The sequence below is a fragment of the Electrophorus electricus genome, chromosome 17 (genome assembly GCF_041902795.1).
Source record: "Electrophorus electricus isolate QZ-2024a chromosome 17, ASM4190279v1, whole genome shotgun sequence".
NCBI lineage: Eukaryota > Metazoa > Chordata > Actinopteri > Gymnotiformes > Gymnotidae > Electrophorus > Electrophorus electricus.
Genome location: NC_137513.1, coordinates 18,397,230 through 18,421,004, shown reverse-complemented (window position 1 = coordinate 18,421,004; position 23,775 = coordinate 18,397,230). Strand labels below are relative to the sequence as shown.

At 41.2% G+C, this 23,775-nt stretch overlaps 2 protein-coding genes across 7 annotated transcripts in view; both read left to right on the top strand.

The window, feature by feature from the left end:
* Positions 1 to 3,227: 3,227 nt before the first annotated feature.
* On the top strand, positions 3,228 to 14,893 carry nars2 (asparaginyl-tRNA synthetase 2, mitochondrial). Of its 3 annotated transcripts, none has more exons than XM_027027668.2 (14): positions 3,228 to 3,612; positions 5,533 to 5,642; positions 5,848 to 5,968; positions 6,598 to 6,738; positions 8,071 to 8,151; positions 9,167 to 9,267; positions 10,586 to 10,718; positions 11,030 to 11,128; positions 11,205 to 11,242; positions 11,745 to 11,811; positions 13,077 to 13,214; positions 13,608 to 13,705; positions 14,372 to 14,398; positions 14,483 to 14,893. In XM_027027668.2, exons 1-14 carry the CDS (start codon positions 3,454 to 3,456, stop codon positions 14,625 to 14,627), a joined length of 1,458 nt encoding a protein of 485 aa, XP_026883469.2. In that variant the 5' UTR covers positions 3,228 to 3,453; the 3' UTR covers positions 14,628 to 14,893. The 3 variants fall into 3 exon arrangements, with proteins under 3 accessions (XP_026883469.2, XP_081556570.1, XP_081556572.1); XM_081700444.1 differs by having other exon boundaries at positions 13,608 to 13,723; XM_081700446.1 differs by lacking the exons at positions 3,228 to 3,612; positions 5,533 to 5,642; positions 5,848 to 5,968; positions 6,598 to 6,738 and having other exon boundaries at positions 8,084 to 8,151; positions 9,174 to 9,267; positions 13,608 to 13,723.
* Positions 14,894 to 15,810: 917 nt separating this feature from the next.
* Positions 15,811 to 23,775, top strand: part of gab2 (GRB2-associated binding protein 2) — a 35,885-nt gene continuing 27,920 nt past the window's right edge. For all 4 annotated transcript variants that reach the window (XR_014117907.1, XR_014117906.1, XR_014117905.1 and 1 more), the window contains exon 1: positions 15,811 to 16,187. Coding sequence is in view for 1 of the 4 variants with exons in the window: in XM_081700157.1 (XP_081556283.1) it covers positions 16,116 to 16,187 (72 nt within the window). In the remaining 3 variants the exon portion in view is untranslated. The remainder of the gene's footprint in view (positions 16,188 to 23,775) is intronic.

Genomic DNA, 23,775 nt, shown 5'->3' with positions numbered 1-23,775 from the left:
TCACTCATCACATCACTCATCTACTGAAATTACATCACGTCATTGGCCTCATCAAAACAAAACAAGGTGTGCTTGCCAAGATCAATGCCCCTCCAGAGACAGTGTACTACAGAAGAATTGATGATAGTCCCCAAGAATAAAGAGTCAATACAGCATGTAGCACTGGACAGACAAGTAGGTGAAGACCTTCTTGCCCTGGTTGTTCCACATTCAGCTCAGGCTTTAAAACAAGATCCCTGTTTGTGTTGGCTAATCATACATTGAGTGGTCCAAGTAACAGAGGAAAATAAGGATATCTAGAGCTCTGGCAGAATAAACTATTACATGGGAACAGCCTAGAGGTGGGTGTAGTCTGTCACAAGGTTTGACCAGTCACAGGGTGTGATGAGTCTGGCCTAATGTCTCTGTGATGAGCCTGGTCATCTGAACAGCAGGTTGTCTTATAATACATTATATTCTCCAGCATGACCTCTAATACAGACACACGTTGTGTTTCATTGGTGTACGCTGCCTGAGTCATCTGCTTCCACTGTTCTAAGCATGACTGAAAAAATCAGTATAATGTGGAACAGGAATTTATAATTAAATTTAATGCTAACAATTGGGGAAAACTAATGAAAGTTAGAAATTAACAGTTAGCATGTTACAAATGTTCAGCAATAGCTTGCGCCCACTAGCTCTAATTTGTTTTAATTATTCATTATTATTATTATTATTATTATTATTATTATTATTATTATTATTAATAATCCTAATTGAATTTTTAGGAAAACTACTATTTTAAAGTAATAAAATGGTTAATACAGTGCTTTTCATGTTTTAATGGGTTGAAATATGTCGAAAATATTTTCATAACAGAATTCATTGTGCACAAATATTTCAGGATTACAGTGTCATATCTGGCAACGAAAACACAAAAGCTCAAATTACTCGCTGGAAAGAACAGTACTGGCGCTGGCACCCATGGAGATACTCTACATGCATTATTAAAACATATGTAAAGATGCTCTGCTGATAAATAAGTAATTAAACAGATTTGTCTAGTGGTGGCTGTAGAAGAGCATGTGGCAGGTCTTATATGGACCCACTGCGCCACCCAGAGGTTATAAATATACCTGCACTGCATGGTTATCTCAGTTCATACTAGTGTGAGCTTAGAGGTATTTCATAAACCCTAATTTATTCCAAGACAGGCATTAGATTTTGATAGATGCGTAGGTGTGGATATCTTTAGTACCTAATCCATTCTGACTTCTGACTTGTAATAGAAATCACCTAGAAAGTCACAAAAATAAGAACATTGGTTGCAGCTGAATGAAGGCGTCCCTAGAGAACCTGAGCCTTATTTTATGAGGCGACGCCGAGCTGTAAGTTTCGCTCGCATGCTGACCAGCCCGAGCGTTACATTCTGCCTGAGCTGATTATAGCGTGATAAACACAGAAAATGTGCTGACTCCAGTAGCACTGTTTAGGCAGAAACTAAAAGATACTTGGAGATTCCTGGCTGTGCTGGTATTTTAATACATGAATACACAAATATAGGCCCAATTTACAGGCTCTTTTGGGTGTAAAGTTAAAGACTGGCTTCCGTATATATGTACACACACATTATACACCTGTAACTCATCTGTTATACACAAACACATAAATTCAGTCATGTTCTAAACCACTTAATGCAGTCCAGAGACACAGGAGTCTGGTGCCTACCCCACAACACACACACAGGCTGCAGCCAGGCTGAAATTCAAACCCAGGAATCAAAGGACACAGAAGTTGAGTCAGCAGTGCTTACCACTGTGCCAGCTTGGTACTGTGTCATTGTGCCGCTGTGACAGTTTGATACCATCTCATTGTGCCACTGTGCCAGCTTGGTACTGTGTCATTGTGCCGCTGTGACAGCTTGGTACCGTCTCATTGTGCCACTGTGCCAGCTTGGTACTGTGTCATTGTGCCGCTGTGACAGCTTGCTACCATTTCATTGTGCCACTGTGCCAGCTTGGTACTGTGTCATTGTGCCACTGTGCCAGCTTGGTACCGTCTCATTGTGCCACTGTGCCAGCTTGGTACCGTGTCATTGTGCCACTGTGCCAGCTTGGTACCGTCTCATTGTGCCGCTGTGTCATGGTGCCATTGTGCCACTGTGCCAGCTTGGTACCATGTCATTGTGCCGCTGTGTCATGGTGCCATTGTGCCACTGTGCTAGCTTGGTACCATCTCACTGTGCCACTGTGCCAGCTTGGTACTGTGTCATTGTGCCGCTGTGACAGCTTGGTACCATCTCACTGTGCCACTGTGCCAGCTTGGTACCATCTCACTGTGCCAGCTTGGTACCATGCCATTGTGCCACTGTGCTAGCTTGGTACTGTGCCACTGTGCTACCATGTCATAGTGCCTCACCCTCAGATATTATTATCTAAGCAGTGACAGTGGCATGATAGTGGGTGTGATAGTGGGTATGATAGTGGGTGTGATAGTGGGTATTGGGTGGGATAGTGAGTGGCATCTTGACTGTGAGTGAGGCACAACAGTATTGCTGGCATTTTCTACATGTTTAGGATCTTGATCATAGATCTCCAACAGCAGTAGTCATAATGAACAGAAAGGTTAACATGCCCATGCCAACATATTAGCTATAATTGGATTCATTTAACATTTATTCGTGAGGTGTTGCTAATAAATAACTGCTTGAAATAAACTGTGGTGACACAAAATATAATAAATAAATAAAGATTTTTTACAGTGTTGCCATTTAATTTTCGATAACCTGGGTGAAGAGCAACTTTTTATGATTGACAATATTTTGTCTATATTCCACTATAGTTTACCAGCAGACTGTTCTTCATTTTATGCAGCTGCAGACTAACAAAGGGTGAATTATTGATTCACCAGTAACAGTGGATTATTGATATAGGGAACTTATGAAACATTTATTATTGGTTATTATTATTGATATGGGGAAGTTACGAGACATATATTACTGATATTGAGAAGTTGTGTCATGGTGCAGAACACAGCAGTTGGTGTAGGCATATAAACATAAGTGGCAGCTATACTCTAACTGTACAGTAGGATTTGGCTGTTAGCTATACCTATGAGCGTGTAGTAGCCTACTTAAACAGCAGTACAACAAAAAGGATCAATGTGAACTACATTTCCCAGTTAGACTGGCGATGCCAAGCCAACCAATAGGATGAAGCTTGAACAGGAAGTTGTTACGATTTCAGGAAGTGTGTTGGGAGTAGTTTGAATGTCACAGCATGTTGAAAACCATTTCGCTTATTAAATTAGTGTTTCGTCGTGCTATTTTTTAATCCTGATTTCCTAACAATAATTTCACCATTTATTTACGTACTTACACATGGACGCAAGTAATTATTTGAATCCAAAATTAAAGCAGGTTTCTTGAAGGAGAGCCGTGTTGATTTCCCTCTCCCTGTGAGGAGGAGGGTGATTATGATGACTCCCTTCATGCTTTTACGGAGATTCTGTCCTCCGCCGTGTGGTCGTAGATGGATTTTTTCCAGCAAACATCACTATTGCAGCTCAGCAACGAAAATTAGGATACGCGATGCCCTCACCAGCCTGCACACCGGGGCAATGGTCAGCATCCAGGTGAGAGAGGAGAGCCCGAATAAACGAGAGGAGAAACTGTACAATACGTGCACGTATAACCGTCAGACAGGTAAGAGGAGAAACGCAGTGTGTGTATAATACTGCATAATGCGTGCACATATAACTGTCAGACAGGTAAGAGGAGAAACGCAGTGTGTGTATAATACTGTATAATACGTGCACGTATAACCGTCAGACAGGTAAGAGGAGAAACGCAGTGTGTGTATAATACTGCATAATGCGTGCACGTATAACCGTCAGACAGGTAAGAGGAGAAACGCAGTGTGTGTATAATACTGCATAATGCGTGCACATATAACTGTCAGACAGGTAAGAGGAGAAACGCAGTGTGTGTATAATACTGTATAATACGTGCACGTATAACCGTCAGACAGGTAAGAGGAGAAACGCAGTGTGTGTATAATACTGCATAATGCGTGCACATATAACTGTCAGACAGGTAAGAGGAGAAACACAGTGTGTGTATAATACTGCATAATACGTGCACGTATAACCGTCAGACAGGTAAGAGGAGAAACACAGTGTGTGTATAATACTGTATAATACGTGCACGTATAACCGTCAGACAGGTAAGAGGAGAAACGCAGTGTGTGTATAATACTGCATAATGCGTGCACATATAACTGTCAGACAGGTAAGAGGAGAAACACAGTGTGTGTATAATACTGTATAATATGTGCACGTATAACCGTATAGGCCCAGTTGACCTCGATTTTGGATCAAATTGGCAAGAGGAAAAGATCTGTGTACCTTTGATAGAGAGTTAATCATCAGGACTTCAGTCATTTCAATAGCCGTTTCAATAGAAACAGCTGTAAGAAAGACATAAACAGCTGTAAAGTATGGTTGAAAGCACTCGTTCAATAACCGTGATGCATGCGCATTAGAGTGACTTGAAAGGAAAATATTTTTAAAAAGATCAACAAAGATGAGTTCAGTTGTGTAAAAATCATGGGTACTGGTCTATATAGATGTGGAAAAAAATTTCTATGGTCAGATGAGCAACCCTTCACTATACTGTCAACTAGGTGCATATGTGGTGTACACTGAGGAGGAAGGATGTTTGGGCCCGGCTGTGATAGGCTCCAGGGGCTCATATGGAAGTGGAGAAAAATCACTGGATTATTTTGTGCCAAGTGTCTTCTGAAACTTGTTTGTCTCCTATTTACCTTTAAGGAGTAGTTTGTTAATTATTCTTCTAGCCTGCTTTCGGCAGAAGTTGGAGGACAGTCCAGATTCAGGACTAACTCAAACTACAAACATCTATAAAAGTGTGATCTAGGCATATCATATATCTGCACTAACTTTTCAAATGATACAAAACTACAGTCATACAGAGTTTAGGCAAGGCAAATTTATTTATATTGCATCTTTTATACACAGTGGCAATTCAAAGTACTTCAAGAGATCACACTCCTTTTAGACCACATATTGAAGGCATCATCCATCACTAATGGAACAAATCTGTTATTGGTTGTTATTGGTGCTGCCTGTGGCAAACCCTAAAGGAAAAATATATTAACTGATCCCAGACTGTGACTAAGTGTATGATAACCGGGTTTGAAGTGAAGCTAGAAACATGCTCTATGAATGTAGAACTCAACAGGGCGGCTAGAGAACTGGACCCCATGGATATCCGTCCCAGAACTGACTGACTGGGGACAGTGACGTCATCCTTTACCCAATATAACAACGCTCTTCTGTTGGCCGAGGGAATATCTGTTGAATATCTTTTGGCCAAATGATGTTGCATCCCTCCAGGTTCAGTTTTATAGAATCTGTGCAAAGATGCACTGAATCTGCTCTGGAGGCTTGTGCTGGGCCAAGACCTTACTGTTGTAGTACTACTACTGCTAATAATAGTTATCATTACTATTACCATATTATGTGTGTTTTCAGGGCTGGGTACGCTCTGTCAGATCACAGAAGAACAACCTCTTTCTGCATGTGAGTGATGGAAGTTCCTTGGAACCTCTCCAAGTGGTAGCCAGTGCAGACTTAAACACCAGGTGACACCTCTAGGGTTACCCTTGACCCTCTGTGGTTAACCCTAACTCTCTGCCATATAACTTTTGTCCTGTGTGTTTTGAATCAGTCGTCTGAGCTAGTAGATTTCAGTTGCACATCTCAAGTCATAACCCAATCTTTAATGTGTTCATGTGTTTCCTGAGTAATAATCCAATCTTTAATGTGTTCATGTGTTTCCATGTTAAGAGGCCTCACTTTTGGCTGTGCTGTTGACATCACGGGAAGCTTGGAAAAGAGCCCCAGCCAAAGACAGACTGTGGAATTACAAGCCCATCATATTAAAGTGGTTGGGGAGTGCAATCCTGTGGCAAGTTTCTTATGGTTTCTTTCTTTAACCATCTTATTTAATATAGTAACCATTTTATTTAAAATATTAATGAGTTTAGTAGAGATGCTCCGATCGATTGGCCAGTGACCGGGATATGCCGGTTTTCAGCGTGATCGGCCGTAACTGGTGCCTGGCCAGTCAGTCTCGTATAACTGATTCTGTGCCGGTCACATTTACACTTGTGCCGCACAAACACAAGCACACATGAACAGCACAGTGACTGCATTAGGACTATATGTTGACAACAATGTAAAAATGCCTTGATTTATATTTTATATAAAAGGTTAATATTACCTGGTGGACTTTTTTATTTATTTGGAGCTTTGTGAAAAGAAGAGGTTTGTCCTATAATCTAGTGCACATTTTTATGTTGAGATGTAAGACGTTTCCATTAAAAGAAAAGTTAAACAACATTGTTTCTATATGCTTTTGTTTATCACGTGACCAGTTATATGTTTAAAAAAATTGGAAATCAGAATCAGCCATGATTGCAATTGCAATTAGTGCATCTCTGCAGTTTATTTAATGTATTACCCAGTTTATTCATTAAATTTTAATTAGGTTAATTTTAGACTTTCCCTTTAAGATGAGGTAGTTTTGTTTTGCAGGACTTTCCCTTTAAGATCAAAGGCCATCATTCCCTGGAATATATCAGACAGTTTCCTCACCTGAGGTGCAGAACAAATACCTTCAGTTCTCTGCTAAGGATACGCAGTGAGGCCACAGCTGCTGTCCACTCGTATTTCAGGGTAAGGGTTCTCCCATACTCCTACGTACTCACTCGTATTTCAGGGTAAGGGTTCTCCCGTACTCCTACGTACTCACTCATATTTTAGGGTAAGGGTTCTCCCGTACTCCTACGTACTCACTCATATTTCAGGGTAAGGGTTCTCCTGTACTCCTACGTACTCACTCATATTTTAGGGTAAGGGTTCTCCCGTACTCCTATGTACTCACTCGTATTTTAGGTTAAGGGTTCTCCCGTACTCCTACGTACTCACTCATATTTTAGGGTAAAGGTTCTCCCATACTCCTACGTACTCACTCGTATTTTAGGGTAAAGGTTCTCCCGTACTCCTACGTACACACTCGTATTTTAGGGTAAAGGTTCTCCCGTACTCCTACGTACACACTCGTATTTTAGGGTAAAGGTTCTCCCGTACTCCTACGTACTCACTCGTATTTCAGGGTAAGGGTTCTCCCGTACTCCTATGTACTCACTCGTATTTTAGGTTAAGGGTTCTCCCGTACTCCTACGTACTCACTCATATTGCAGGGTAAGGGTTCTCCCGTACTCCTACGTACACACTCATATTTTAGGGTAAAGGTTCTCCCGTACTCCTACGTACTCACTCGTATTGTAGGGTAAAGGTTCTCCCGTACTCCTACGTACACACTCGTATTTTAGGGTAAGGGTTCTCCCGTACTCCTTCGTACACACTCATATTTTAGGGTAAAGGTTCTCCCATACTCCTACGTACTCACTCGTATTTTAGGGTAAAGGTTCTCCCGTACTCCTACGTACACACTCGTATTTTAGGGTAAGGGCCCTCCCGTACTCCTACGTACACACTCATATTTTAGGGTAAAGGTTCTCCCGTACTCCTACGTACACACTCATATTTTAGGGTAATGGTTCTCCCGTACTCCTACGTACTCACTCATATTTCAGGGTAAGGGTTCTCCCGTACTCCTACGTACTCACTCATATTTTAGGGTAAGGGCCCTCCCGTACTCCTTACTGACTCATATTTCAGGGTAAGGGTTCTCCCGTACTCCTACGTACTCACTCGTATTTTAGGGTAAGGGCCCTCCTGTACTCCTTACTCACTCATATTTCAGGGTAAAGGTTCTCCCGTACTCCTACGTACTCACTCGTATTTTAGGGTAAGGGTTCTCCTGTACTCCTACGTACACACTCATATTTTAGGGTAAGGGTTCTCCCATACTCCTTACTCACTCATATTTCAGGGTAAGGGTGTGCTCCTGTACTTGGACATACTCTATACTCTCTTTTCAGTGATTCTATGTATTCCATCTTGTATCACTACATTAACTTTGTGTTAAACGTGTCATTGTAGGATAACGGCTTTGTGCAAATCCACACGCCTGTGATTACGTCAAACGACTGTGAAGGGGCAGGGAACCTCTTCCAGGTCGAAGTGAGTTTCATATTAGTTCATTGTTGCTCAACTGATTGCCATCACCATGCAATACAGCACACACACGCGCGCATGCACACACACACAAGTGTTCTAGCAGGTCACCTGGCAGACATAACCCCAGCAGACCTAACCTTAACTCTAGCAGAAAGGACTGCAAAATCCCTCATGTTTTTATCAGGGTGACCTGTGCCAAGGTTGGCATACAGGGAATCTAACTGGGGTTAGGGTTGGGGTTGGGGTTATGGTTAGTTCTTAGCCTACTATGATTTCACCATAAACTGGTTATACAAATTCTGTATGAAATTATTAGTATAATTGTTATATATCTACTGTATTTTACAAAAAGGAAAAATTGTGGTTGTTGGTAATGACTGTTGTTGCTATAAATATGGTTTAAGTGTTTACTCAGTTTGAAAGGTGTGAATATAGGTTACTTTCACTACACTTCGACTCTTATGTATTACTGTAATAAACAGTAGGAGTTTGTCAAATCTCCAGAAAAATGCAAATATTGATTGCCAAAAAATGGTTAATTTTGGGCATAACCACAGCACAGGAGAGACTAGCGAGCTCCACTGGACATCGCTGACACAGAGGTTTATTATCGGGATCAAATTTAGCCCACTGGAATGATGACTGTAATGATGTAAATGACAGCTGACTATTAAACGGCGTGAAAGAGGAATGTATTCTAAGTTAGCTTGTCATGTTTCTTCTGAAATGTACAAATTAAAGCCTGTTTCCCAATTATAGGTCATGCATTTAAGGTCCTGGGTTTTGGGACATGGTTCATGCATTTAGGATCATTCATTTCTGCATGAGATGTCATTTTACCATCATTTCAGTTATAACACTATATAAGGCTGTTTATTAAGTACTTACGAGCTTGTATACCAAACAGGTTTTCTCAAATCTTCACACTACTCATCCTTCTTGATAAGTCTGTATTTTGCCTGCTGTTCATTCTTTAAATGTTCTTTTAAGCTGAACATTGTATCTGGTTTCTTGGAAGCCTGCAGGCAGTGACGACATTGCGGATAAAGACGACCATTTCTTCTCTGTACCTTCCTACCTAACCGTTTCCGCGCAGCTGCACCTAGAAGTGATGGCTGGGTAAGGACTATATCACAGTCACTGGAGCATCATTTTCTGCTATTTATCATTATGTTTTAAAGTATGTGTCAGATGCATTTAAAATGATGCATGTTTATGTAAGTAAATTCACCCAATGTCAAATTTGCTGTGGATGCTGTACTCATTGATGGTACCTATAGCAGAATGAATCACTTAACTACCTACACTCCATAAAGTTGCAATCAAACATTGCCACATTTTAATTTGCATTATGTATCACATTTTGCTAAAGTTATGACAGACTTTCCTAAATAGATTGATTATGCATATGCAAACCTGACATGCCGTGAAAGTAGCAATGTTTGTATTCTTACAAATTTGCAAATTACAGCACTACTTGCAAGTAAATATTCAAAATAAATATTAAAACAAATATTCATTGCCCAGATAAAGAGCTTATAATTTTTAGGTGACCCAAGACCTCTGCACTGTACTTTATATGAAGATGGATTTACTCTTTGACCCCTATAAATAGCCTTAAACTTCAGAGACACAATGGCTAATAAAGAGAATCAGATCATCTTTATCTCACAATGTTTGGTCGCACATGCAAGTTAACACCAAAATTCTGCACATCCACACTTTTAGCTAACTGACAAATGTTTTTAAAAGGAACATTTTTGGTTTACAGTGAATGAGGGCAAACTTAGCAACAGAAGGAGTACAGGATGAAGAAGGTGACTTGTTTTGAGGAAGATCTCAGAATCCTTGTACCATAAGAAATGCAAATGTAGGTGTTATATGAAGAAATGATCAACACCAACTGAAGATAGATACAATTTTGCTGCCCTGCCATGATTTAGAAGACAAACTGAAGTCTTTAACTCAGCACAACCATTCGTCTTGGGGAAAGTTACAAATGTGTTACATTTTATAGAACTGGCACTTTTCGTCGTAATGCTGGTCTCACAACTGGCATTGATCAGTTCTGTATCTTTTGGCGTGGTTCTTTAATATACATGGATCCTAACCCTAACCCTTTCACCTTAGGCACAGGGCTAGGGTTAGGGTTTTATGAATCTGACCCATTATCTGTTAAATACATTACCTGCTAAGTTTGAAAACAAGGAAGGCAGTCTTCTCTGCCTTGGAGAGTATGTAGTGGTCAGTAAGGGGTTTTTTGGTTGTTGTTTTTCCTCAGAATAGCAGTGACAAAATGTTGAAGAAAAGAGATTTTTTTTAGGTGCTCTTCCGTCTGACATAGGGTTAGGGTTCAGGTTGGGGTTTGACCCAGGAACTCATGTGAAGTGCGGACATCCACTCATTTGAGTTTCCTGTTGTCCATTTATCGCTCTAGGGCTTTCCCGGCTGTTTACTCATTTGGCCCCGCATTTCGAGCAGAGAACTCCCAGAGCAGGAGACACCTGGCGGAGTTTTACATGGTGGAGGCAGAGATCTGCTTCACTGACTCCCTGAAGGATGTCATGAAGGTCAGCCCAGGACAGAACACCAGAAAGAACAGCTTGTATACATGATCAGTGATTAAGGAAGGCATGAACGTAAAGCGCCCATGTGGAAAAGAGTGACACCTGTTGTGGTCTTTTTAAAAAAAATTTTTTAAGTCAGCTTTATGAACAGTTCCATTATTATTTCTCATCTGAGACTGCCTTTTTATTTTCAGTGGAAGTTCTGTGCAAATGCATACTGAAGTAAATGCACATTTTGGTCTAGTTTGTGATATATTTAATTTAAATATTTAGTGCTGTGTATATTTAATTCTATTTATTCTACTAATTGGCAGCTGATGGAGGATGTGTTCAAGAGCAGCACAGCACATCTGTTGTCTAACTGCGCAGAGGATGTGTGGTTGTTTCATAAATCCATCTCGCCTGGACATCAGGTATGATTCTAAATGTTTCTCTCCATGTACTGGTTTTATAACATAATAAGCTTTTGTTTTTGTTTTTTGTCAACAGGATAAAGTGGACTCTATGCTGAAGAGAACCTTTAATGTGTATGTATAAGGGTCCCTGCTCATAATTAACCCATTTTATCATTCTGTTTATGATGTCTTAATTGAAACCTCTGAACTTCTGATCAGTTCATATATCAAAGTGTTGCTGTGTTGGTTTGCCATATCTTAGGGCATCTGTGATCATTGTAGACTGACACTTTTTTGGTAGGGTTTTGAAAACCCATTACTACTCCTTTTTTAAATATTGCATCACACTAGCCCTCTTTAGTGTGCTCAGTTAGTTGTGCAGCACTTTGAATTTGTTCTAGTCAGGTCGGATAGAAAGTAGCAAAACTAATGTTTTCTTTCATAAATTTGTAGCTCTTAACATGTATTTGAAAATGTTATTTTCATGGGTAATAAATATTTTGTTGAAAGTAGGAAAAACATTTTCATGAAAGTAGGAAAATCCTTAAATCATTAGTGAAGTGTATATAAACATCTTGAGAAAATAATGATCTTGAGAAATAATGATCTTGAGTATTTGCTTTGTGTTCAATAGCATTTCATATACAGAAGCAATCGACATTCTAAATCGTAGTGCACAGCCCTTCACCTTCAGCCCAAAGGTAATGTGTCAAAGTGGAAACACTCCAGTACGTCCATTCCAGTTTGTGAAGGATAATTATGTGATGTCAGATTTTGCTGTGTATTGCGAGCCTCTGTGTTACCAACATGAAATTTGTTATGCCTTTGAGTAGTATCTGTGTTTGCTCGTCTGAGCCTTTGTGTAGTGTCGGTTCTGCTCGTCTGAGCCTTTGTGTAGTGTCGGTTCTGCTCGTCTGAGCCTTTGTGTAGTGCCTGTTCTGCTCGTCTGAGCCTTTGTGTAGTGTCTGTTCTGCTCGTCTGAGCCTTTGTGTAGGTGTCTGTTCTGCTCGTCTGAGCCTTTGTGTAGGTGTCTGTTCTGCTCGTCTGAGCCTTTGTGTAGGTGTCTGTTCTGCTCGTCTGAGCCTTTGTGTAGTGCCTGTTCTGCTCGTCTGAGCCTTCGTGTAGGTGTCTGTTCTGCTCGTCTGAGCCTTCAGTTAGTGTCTGTTCTGCTCGTCTGAGCCTTTGTGTAGTGTCTGTTCTGCTCGTCTGAGCCTTTGTGTAGTGCCTGTTCTGCTCGTCTGAGCCTTTGTGTAGTGTCTGTTCTGCTCGTCTGAGCCTTTGTGTAGGTGTCTGTTCTGCTCGTCTGAGCCTTTGTGTAGGTGTCTGTTCTGCTCGTCTGAGCCTTCGTGTAGTGTCTGCTCTGCTCGTACTTTGTCCTCCAGTCTTCATCCTCATGCCTTGCTTTTTCTCTCTGTGCAAAGTCATCACCGTGTTTAAGAACACCGTTGACTGAGATGGCCAGGGTCCTGCTTTAAGATTGCTCCTCCTCTTTTACTTTGTTGTTTTTGAGCTTGAATTGTGTTTATTTGACTGGCGTGATTGGGAATTAACCTTTTGCTTTGATATTTCAGCTTTGAGCACTGCCATAGCCTGGCAGATTGCTTACTTGGTTTTGTTTTTAAAGAACTTTAAAAATATCTTCTTTTTGCTCAGCTAACTGGGATTAGGGTATGGCTGTCATTTTTGTTGGGCTGGGTTTGCCTGTGTTTGCTGAGTGAGGGATGTGTTTTTGGTGGAGTTTGGTGCCACGTGTGAAGCCTGCATGTAGCACAGAGTTACAGATATGCAGCCCCATTGTTGTGTTCTTACTGTCATTTTGCTCACATGTTCAAACTTCAAAGCATACACACCCACCACACCACCTAGTCGCGGTCATATCAGCTGGTTTCGGGTTCTGATTTTGCTCCTGACATAATGTACGTTTCTTCTTTCCTGCTTTCCCCCACCTGCTGTTCCTCTTCCACAGTGGGGCTGTGATCTTCAAACAGAGCATGAGAAGTTCCTAGTTAAGCACTGCGGGAATGTCCCAGTCTTTGTGACTGACTATCCATATGACCTGAAGCCTTTCTATACTAGAGACAACCAGGACCATCCTCGGCATACCGTAAGAATCAGCACAGACTATCCAGAACTTTGTACCTGCGAAACAGGATGCATACAATTCGAGTAGAATCTCAAGGCTTTTTTCGGGCTGCAACCGACTGCAAGCAGCAGTTAGTTTGCACAAAAGTGCCTTGATTCCAGCTGTGCTTTGTATAAAGACAGAGGCATAAGGCTTAATTAACAGGTGTGATTTTGACCTTTCAACGAATCCTGGGTTCTTGTACAGAGCCCTAACACCATAAAATAAATATTTGGATTACATTTCAGTGAAAAGTGCTGATGGGCTCGGACTCTCACAGGACCATCCATTTTTAGCCTCGGTCGACCGTTTCTATGGTACTCCATATTTGTTTGATTTTGCCTGTTCATTCACTAAATGGAATCGTTTGTGCAGGTGGCTGCGCTGGACCTGCTGGTGCCTGGAGTAGGGGAGCTGTGTGGAGGCTCTCTCCGAGAGGAAAGACTGGATCTCCTGAAAGCACGACTCGCACGGTCAGGGAATGCAGCATTGTGGGTGCTAGTCATAGTGGTAATATAGCAGTAATATGGCTCTCTGGGTGATGGTGATGGGGTAATATGGCTCTCTGGGTGATGGGGTAATATAGCTCTCTGGGTGATGGTGATGGAGTAATATGGCTCTCTGGGTGTTGGTGATGGGGTAATATAGCTCTCTGGGTGATGGTGATGGGGTTATATAGCTCTCTGGGTGATGGTGATGGGGTAATATGGCTCTCTGGGTGTTGGTGATGGGGTTATATAGCTCTCTGGGTGATGGTGATGGGGTAATATGGCTCTCTGGGTGATGGTGATGGGGTAATATAGCTTCTGGGTGATGGTGATGGGGTAATATGGCTCTCTGGGTGATGGTGATGGGGTTATATAGCTCTCTGCCATCTCAAATGAAAGACACATTCATAGGATCACTGCACATTAGAATGTAAATATGATAATGATGCTTATAGTTAATCCCTTTAAATCCATAATACTCCAAAAAAAAACAATATTTAATGAGTTAAAGAAGCTACTTGGGTAATACCTCACCCTCAGCAGTTTTAATTAGTTATAAGCCTTGTTAGTGCTTTTGGGAGAGCTATTTCTCCAACAGTGATCATGCTCTCCTTAACATTTTATCCTTCATCTGATTCTCTTTTGTTCTAGGGCTGGGTTGGAGAGCTCATATGCATGGTAGGATCATGATGAGATCAAAGCATTTCAGGCTGGCTTAGCTGGAGATGTAGCAGCTCATTGTGTGTCCCATGTCTGGCACAGGTATCTGCAGCTGAGGCAGTTTGGTTCTGTTCCTCACGGAGGGTTTGGCCTGGGCTTTGAGAGGTACCTGCAGTGTGTTTTGGGAGTTGACAATATCAAGGACACCATTCCATTTGCAAGGTTTTCACGGTCCTGTCTTCTGTGAAACAGGCTACATTATAATGATATTATAATAAACTAATGGAATGGAACTGATGTTGGATTTGGTATTGTTGACTATGACCTATGACCTAGGTGACTCCTGAGACTCCACAGTGCTCAGATGCACATGGGGAGCAACTAAGTATTCCATGATTTAATAGGAATTGTGCAGTTACAAAAACACAAATTCTTTGACAAATGTTTTCACTGTACAATATATCCTCTTTTGTAAAGTTAAATATCTAATAAATTGAAGGTAGAAAATATGAACGTTTGTAAGTGTACAAGTGTCCGAGTGTGGGTGCTGAGAGTCAAGATCTTCAGTAGAAATTAGGTTCATAACTAGGGTTAAGATTATCAACACACATACACAAACACGCACATCACTAGGGTTAGTGTTATCAAAACCCACACACACACTATTAAGGTTAGGGTTATCAACATACTCAAATCACTAGGATGGGGGCTTGGTTATGAAAACAAATCACACAAAAAGCACACAGGCTAGGGTTATAAAAACACAAACCAAGAACACATTGCATGTTTCTACAGATCATTTTAGGATGCTGTTGGTCTTAAGTGTCATGTCAATTGTTTTCAATGTACAGTTTCTTTTAAAAAAACATCCTAACAGTGGATTTAGAGGTCAAATTTACAACATACATATAGTAGATATGAGTGCGAATTTATTTATAACTTGAATTTGTAACTTCCTGTAGTAGAAGCGATAGAGATTGTTAATGGCACGTTGAAGATTTCTAGAGTTATGGCCGGTTGGATTACCGGCGCTACTCCAGAGAACCACTAGATGGCAGTGTTTTCTCAACCATTGTGCGAGACTTGCGTAAAAACGTTCCCGAACTTGATTGGTTACCTATTTGTATACTATTTGTTTTCCTTCATTTTTACGGTGTCATTTTATAAATTGTCATTACGTGCTCGTTTGTTCAAAATTGCCAATAACAAAAAAAAAAAAAAAAAATTCAGTAAGGCTTGTGCACACATGTTCTACTGAGTTCGGAATCAAATGAACATCCAAACCGGAGAAGCTTACTGGGATATACACTAGCTTACACTTATCTCATATCCTTCGTCTCATTTCAAACGTGTCTGTATTTAATTGCATAAAGCGCGTCTCCTTTGGGCGTCGGTCATTGTGGCCCAGCCCTGTCCATCCCGCGCGCAGCCCGTCCTCGTGGGCGTGGTGTGACTCGTGTAACTGGGAAAACAAGCTGCGGACGTCCAACGGTACTTCCTACATCCGAGTGCAGCGCGAGCGTTACTCCTCCTTATCGCGTGTCAACCGTCTCCTGTCCTCCGAAGTAGGGAGTTTGCCACGAGCGTCCCGTTCGACTGCCGTTCACCGGACGCGCCTCCTGCACCACTCAATGGGGCAGCGGAGCGCATCAGAGCGTGCACTTCACGGACGGAGCAGCGCCTAGCGACGCCTGGACCATCCGAGACACGAGGGACTGGCATCGCTTTAGCAGAAATGAGCGGCGGAGAAATTATCTGCCAAGGATGGTTAAGAAAGTCGCCACCGGAGAAGAAACTTAGAAGATATGTGAGTTTTTGAAAGCCAGTGTAATCTTTCCTGCTTTATTTCCTAACTAGGCTACTAAGACCTTGAAAACACGTAGACGCTTCCTCTCAACTGTTTGCAAACGATTCCTTGTGTAGATGCCGCCCTTAGTTCGGTCTGGTGCGCTAAAGCGGCTGTCACAAGCGCCCGGGCGCTGGGGATGCCCTTGGCTCGCGCCATAGCGTTAGCAGGTGCGCCCCACTTTCGCCTCGGCGCCTCCACCCTCTCGCTTACACCAGAAACAACCACAGATGTTTTCTAATTTATGCACGCGAGCCACAAAAACTAGACAACTCACTTTTACTCACATGGCTATGTTATGTGGATTTAATTGCAAACGCCTGTTCGCGAGCTCGGCATTGTTTGAAGGTACCATGCAGCCGCCGTCTGTCTCGTAATTCTGTTTAGGACAGCTGTCCGTGCAACTGCTCTGTTAAACGAGCACAATGCGCCGCGTGTGATCTAGCAAAGCCTCTTATTAATGCTGTTTGTGCTCGTCGTGCGGGCCTACATGCCTTATATCCTGCTCTCTGACACTGAGAACTAATGCTTTCCGGTTTGCTGGACAAGATAATGGATTTATACAAAACCAGGGAAGGCCTGCAGCACAACCTTATAAATACATAAATACCTCCTCCTACCTAACTTTGCGATGATGTCACATACAACCCCCCCCCCCTTCTTCAAATTCAAATATAGTAGGGTAGGGGTTAGATCAAATCTTAGGTCACTTCCTCATTGTCTTTCATATAAAGCTGCTCTGTTGTGTATGTAGTTACTCAGGAACTGCTCATGTCAAAACAAACAGCCAAAACAAACTGGGGCTGTGGTGGCTCAGTGGTTAAGGTACTCGGCTATTAATGAGAAGGTTGCCAGTTCAAGTCCCACTACTGCCAAGTGTGATTGAAGGCACAAACAAACAAGACCATCTTCAAATGTATTTGAGAGTGGACATGGAAAAATGTGTTACCCCTAACTTGACAGTTTCAAGAAGACCAACTGTCCCATCTCAGAATTCCTTCTACTTAAATGGGCTAAATAACTAGAAGTGGACAATGAAGACATTTAGCAGACAGGATTACTGTCATCTGAGAGTACTAAGATACCAAAATGGAGAGAGATTTTTGGCAGCTGGGGTCTTCCATGTTCCAGCATTAAAATAAGAGCTAAAATAGCCTCCACTTTGTTGTTGTAATTTGGTAATGGAATGAATTTTATAAATGAAATAAACTTACAACTGATCAGCTGTATTCCAGTGTTTAAATAAAAGATCCATTAGTCTGATTCAGTAGGAACGGCCTCGTTTACATCCAGTGTCATTTTAACATGGCACTTAAAGTCTACAAATGCTCACGTAACTTAAACTGGAAACAGTAACTTAAATTGGCTCCATCAGACTTTGTTGTTTGTTAGCCTCTTTAGCATTTTTATCTTTTCTATAGTCTTAGTCTTCTGGCTGGGATAATTACTGGCTCTTTATTGCACTGAGTGGGGGAGGCTTACATCCTTGATCTGATGATCTTTGACTATTTCTATATGTTGTTGATGGTCAGCACAGTTCAGTTCTGGAACTCCACTTTTAAAACGTGTTCTCTTCTTAACCAAAAGTAAAACAGGCCTTGTATGCCTGTTCTTATGAAATAAATGTGAAATAAAACACATCACAAAAGGTATCACCTGAACCTCCGACATACCATGCAAATGACTTGCAAATATTCTGCACAAACATCTTTGTCAGTTAGTTAGTGCCCTGTAGCAGCAGATAAATAATGGAGTCATATGTGTTATTCAGAGGAGCAGTGTAGTTTACTTATATTGTCCATGTCACCCTGTATATTGCAAACGAATATATTGCTAACACAGTTAATTAACATAATTAACAGTTAAGGCATGTTTAGCAAATCACTTAGCACGATGGCTCCCACTAGAAAATCTAGTTTTAAAGATTTTATCCTGGATAGAGGAGTGCTGTGTGTTCAGTTTTGGCTTTCTTGTGCATATCTAGTGTTTTGGTGTGTTCATTCAACTGAGTTTCTAGCCCAGGGTTAGAATTAGATTAATCATGCAGAATCCCTCACCTGTGCTCTGGAAGGAATTCACTCTCTGGTGCCCTGGTGTTGTGGTGACAGTTCTGGAGTTATTTCTCATATGTCTGTGAACAGCACTCGTTCTAGATTTTATTAGAAAGAACATGACATATTGTCTGTTACTAAAGGCCTATAAAAGGCATACATCATGCTACCATTCCAGTTTATGTCTCTAACCCTTAACCTAACCCTAACCCTACAATTCCAGTATATGTCCCTAACCCTAACCCTGCAGATTCAATATGTCTTTTTCTTTACTCTAAAACTCCCAGTTAACAGCTCACAACGTCTTTGATTTAAAGCACATGTGTCATTGCTGTCATTTAAAAAAATAAGCACATGCTGTATCTAATCTAACAAGTACAGGAAGGAAGAAACTAAAGCTAATTTGATTGTTTAATGCTGCCACCATGTTGCCTATATCATAATTATCAAATATCCTCTTTATCATGATAAACACAGCCTTTCTGTACTGGTGGTCAGCACTAACACAGCTGATGAACACGGCCCGTCTTTTTTTCCACTCAGAGGGTTGTTGTGTGAAGCTTTGCCACGCTTTATCACACTGGAGATGAACAAACTGAGCTTTTTTTTTTTTTAAACTGAGCAGAGGAACAATTGTGGTGTTTCCAACACTAACAGCTTCTTTTCCTTTTCTTAATGTCATTGTCACTTTACACCCCGCCCTGTCTAGTGAGGAATCCCCTCCTTTCACAGCCGCTGACAAATGCTTTATAAACCATGAGAATGCTAAAAATGCTTTGGAAATGTGCTGTGAAATAATTGTTCAAGCGCTTCCATTTTAAGCACTGAAAACTAATATTTTGCTATTTCTGGTAAATCTTTAAGAGACATCTTGATGTGTTTCTTTAATAACCCACCATGACAGTGTGTAACCTGAGAATCCACCACCACTAATGTTAGCTGGTACCACCCACTCTACTGGTTGTTCTCTCTGACATCATTCCACAAACATGTCGGTTTGCGTAATCCATCACAGCATTCCAGACTGATCATATCATGGAAAGGTGAATTCACTCCATCTTCTGTTTTGTTTTTGTTTTGTTTTTTAATTTTTTTTTACTTCCCTCTCTCAACTTGTCCACTCCAAAATATGGGGCTTAAGAGGGGGGCATTTAGAATATGCCATCAAATGAATAACTGTCATTAATCACTTTAAAATACAAGCAAGACAGGGTGCTCTGCTGTTTATCCCCTTACATTTTTATTAAGGGTGTATTACGGTTTATTTATTAGGCTAGAAGGAAATAAATTTCCTCAAATGGGCCTCTAACCCCTGATGTCTCCTCTGTCAGGATGTGACAGCAGACATGTTTGATCTTTATATAGTACGCAGCCTGTCCTTCAGCGTCCTGGGGATGGACACCGCTGCCGTGGAAACAGTCTCCAGACTTCCTCTGGATGGCATCTACAGGAAACTGAGCTCTGTGTAGGCGGGAAATGAGTGAGCACGTGCAGGTTCCTTAGTGTGTTAGGGTTAAGGTTAGGGTTGTTAAGATTAGGGTTGTGGGGGGGGGGGTGTTGTTAAGGTTGGGTGGGTTAATAGGGTTAGGGTTCAGCGGGGGGTTAGTAGGGTTGGGGTTAGTGTTGGATAGGGTCAGTTTGCTTTCTCCTGACTTCACTCATTTTAAAGCCCTGACTCGAACAGAGTGTTTCTGATGGCAGGAAGTGTGCTCCACACTCATGACTGTGCTCACGCTGGAGCTCTTTTTTTAGACTCCCATCATTAAATTATGATGATGAGGACAGAAACTTCAGTGCTGTGGCTGGCTTGAAGTGTCTTCTGTTGGCTTCTGTTCTGCTGGTACCAACTTCTGTTGGTATCGATACAGGGTCATTTATGCTGCGATGGGGACCATCACTTCAGGCAGGTGAAACGGGTGCTCCGGCTGCCATGTCAGGGAGATGGCTCTTTGGTGTGGTGCTCAGGGACCCATGTGTTGCCTGTAGGACCCAGTTCTGGGTTCAAGACCCAGGTGTTGCTGCTCTCTGCCTTCACAACATTAGCATATAAATCAACACTGTATTAAGCTGTAGGGTTAACTTTGTTTTGGAGACTCCTGACTTATTTATGAACTCGAACTGGTATTCCATTATTAGATTAACACATTTGGAAAAATAACTGTGTTGCTATAAATGTCAGAACACAAACTGTGTGAGGAAGATTGCTATTTTTTTTTACTATACTGAGTTCATGACGCATCTAAACTGGGTCACAACCTCAGATGCCCTATGCTTCTTGTAGAATCCATCAAAGTGTATCAGCAACATGGTGGAATAATTAATAACATATAAAGAATAATCACATAGCAAAATAATATTTGATATACAGGCTTCTGTGGCTGTTGGTCTTATAATAATCCAGTGTGAACCAAGTTACTTTGAAATGTTCATGGTGAAATTTGTGGATAAATTCTGTATGTCTCCTTCCCAATCCAGTTCTCTAAGTATGGAACTTTTTTGCAATTTTGCACATCCTAAAAATGTTTAGGAGTGCAGTATTATGTGGTCTTAAAAAACATTTAGAAAAGCTTTCAAATTAAAAATAAATTGATTTAGCTCTTAAAATGCCAGGTTATTAAATGCCATCCAATATTAGTTCTCCAGAACACAAGGTAAAGGAAACCTGCATTGGAATATACTTGATGAGGTTGACAGGGGTCAGATTTTGTCTGTCTGTTTTGACAGCTGAGAGCTGAGCCCTCTATTACATCTGATGTCATACATGTTTTTGGACAAGCCCATAGGTGAGTGAGAGAGAGTGTGTGCGTGCGTGGGGAGGGGGGGGGGGTAGTTCACTAGGATCATATGGTAGACAGATTGTTAATCAGGAGGACATTACTTGATTAAAAGTGCTCCGTGCTGTTCCACCATGATGGGAGAAAGTTGGCTCCACCTCCATCCTGCCCTCAGCCATGTAGAACACAAGCTCAGTCTTTCTGTGCACACTTATCCCCGGTGATAATGTCACCTAATAAAATCACTGCAGCCCAATAGTAGCTTTTAAAGGGTGTGAACACTGTAGAGAATTATTTGCATTTTATTGTAGATAATACAACCAAGAGAGGTTTATCAGCAACAAATGAAAACGGATCTCGACAATACCAAGACATATACAAATATCATGCTTTCTTATGGTCAACTTGACAAAATGTTATGAATAATTCTCATTTACATTGTAATGATTTTCCCTTTTATGTTGACCTAAATTCTGTGGAATGCTTTTAGCCATAATATTAAGATATAATATTGAGTTTTAAGGGCAGTCTATGTGAAGGATGCGTTTCCTGAAAGTTTTCAGTTTCCATATGTATGTGAGACAGAAGTGTAATTGCTCAGGACTGCATTTGTATGTTTAGGAATTAGAAACACATTTGTTGAGGTTCTGAGAGACCTCATCAGGCTAATATAAAGACAGCTTGCTTAATCTGGCTGATCAGTCGCCGAGTCTGATCAGTTGCAGATTGGGTTTGATTGGGTTTGTCTGGGTTTGACCCCATGGTGCAGGGTGACATGCCCATACAGCTGCAGGGATGAATACAGAATGTGCTGGTTTCATGAATTCTGGACTTTAAGAGTGACTGTACCTTTTTCTTATTTAAAATGTACAATAACAACACGGTACGATCCTGTACAATCAATTTTCAGATCCTTTTGCAGTCAGTTTGTTGAATTTTTAAAGCAGATGTGATGTGTTTTTGTAAAGTTGGCATATCACACTGCTACTCCATGTGACTTGTAACTGTTAATCTATTAAACCCTAAATATTGACAAGTTCACGTTGGACTAATTTTCAAAAACATTAAACACACAAGCCGCTGGGTACATGAATTGTTCTGATACCATTTTGTAGCAACTTTACCTGAGACACAGCACTACATCACACAGTTTGGTCTAATTGGTGAGGGTTACATCCTAACATTAGTGTTCCCATTTATTTAGAATTGTTAATGCAGCACTGTGATCCTAAAGCACTGCCTTGGATAGCTAGGTTAGTTGGCAGGAAGGTCTGTAGAATAGAATTTATTTATTTATTTATTTATCTATCTATTTATTTATTTAAATATTTAAAAAATACTTCATCCAAATGCTAACTTTGAAAATGCTGAATGGAAGCCAGTAGAGAAGATTTAACATTATACAAATTGCTGTTTTACCTTAAGGTTTCACGCTGTGGTCACTCTGTTGTATGTACTATGCATATGTATGCTCTTTGTGTGTGTTTGTAAACAGAAAATCAGACAGGCTTTCAGACAGATAGACAGCTGATAGGACCATACGGCTGTCTATCTATCTTCCCTTCATCAAAATGCTGGCATGCATAAAGACAGAATGTCTGACAATCCCTCCTGGTTCCCCACTGGTACAGTTTTAGAACCAAAACACCATGGCAGCACAGATGGCAGGGCGCACAGGAAGCAACACAAAGACTTCTGATTACCCAGAATGCCTTGCTGTGGCTCATTAGGGTAGTATGAGCAGCTTTATGAATGAATGCAAGAGCCATTCACACACACACTCCTTTTTCCTACATCCAAGTAACGGTCTGCAGAATTAGTCTGATTAAACTGCAATCTCAGTCTGATTGGACTGCAGTCTCAGTCTGATGGATTATGCAGACATCAGTCTCAAGCAATTGGTTGCACTATTTCAAACTGTTCATCAAGCCAAGAGAATGATGATGATCTGATCAGGATGTCTGATCTGGAACGTTTAACCCAGCTTCTCTCTGCGTCTGATTCTTCGTCAGGCTCTAGTCTCTCCCCTGACTGCATCTCTGTGGTGCTCTAATGTGCGCTGGAGTGCGACTGTGATGCATGCAGGCCTGCTGTTCTGTCCCCTGTGCTGCTCTGTTTTGTCTCTTCTTCAATGTGTTTCCTGGTTTATGTGTAATGGAAGAGTGCCATTACTAGCTAAAGGCTCTGGAACTTTTCAAGCCAGAAAAAAAAAAAAAATTAAAAAAATACATATGAGCGCTGTAACAGAAAGGATCAACCCAACTTGTCAGCCCACTGTTTGTCTAAGTGATAGTTTTAATCCAATGGAAGTGTGTGTGTGTGTGTGTGTATGTGTGTGTGAGAGAGAGAGAGAACATGCGCATACGGATGTTTTGTGTGTCATGAAGCATAAATCAAAAGGGCTGACTTCTCACCCATACATAAACACACGTTGTCAACCTGGACTTCATGTAAACTTTTTGCCATCTTTAGATCATACTTCATTGTGGGACTGTATAGAGTTTATTTTAACCCCTGATGACATAAACTCACATCACCAATGGAAAAATAGATGGATGACACCTGCTCTATGTGTAGAAACCAGCACAGGACATAGTGTCTGGAACAGGTCTGCCCAGCTGTGTGTGTGTGTCTGTTCATGTGTGTTGTAACACTTTGGCGTTAGTCCAGTTTAACGTCTGCTCCAACCCGGATTAGCAGAGCGCTTTGGAACTAGAAGGGAGA

Excerpts from the sequence above, each read along its gene's own strand:
- nars2 (XM_081700444.1), top strand. The coding sequence starts at position 3,454 with ATGATGACTCCCTTCATGCTTTTACGGAGATTCTGTCCTCCGCCGTGT. Across the intron at positions 11,129-11,204 it reads CCATCTCGCCTGGACATCAG|GATAAAGTGGACTCTATGCT; the intron begins GTATGATTCTAA and ends TTTTGTCAACAG. Across the intron at positions 13,724-14,371 it reads CGGTCAGGGAATGCAGCATT|GGCTGGGTTGGAGAGCTCAT; the intron begins GTGGGTGCTAGT and ends CTTTTGTTCTAG.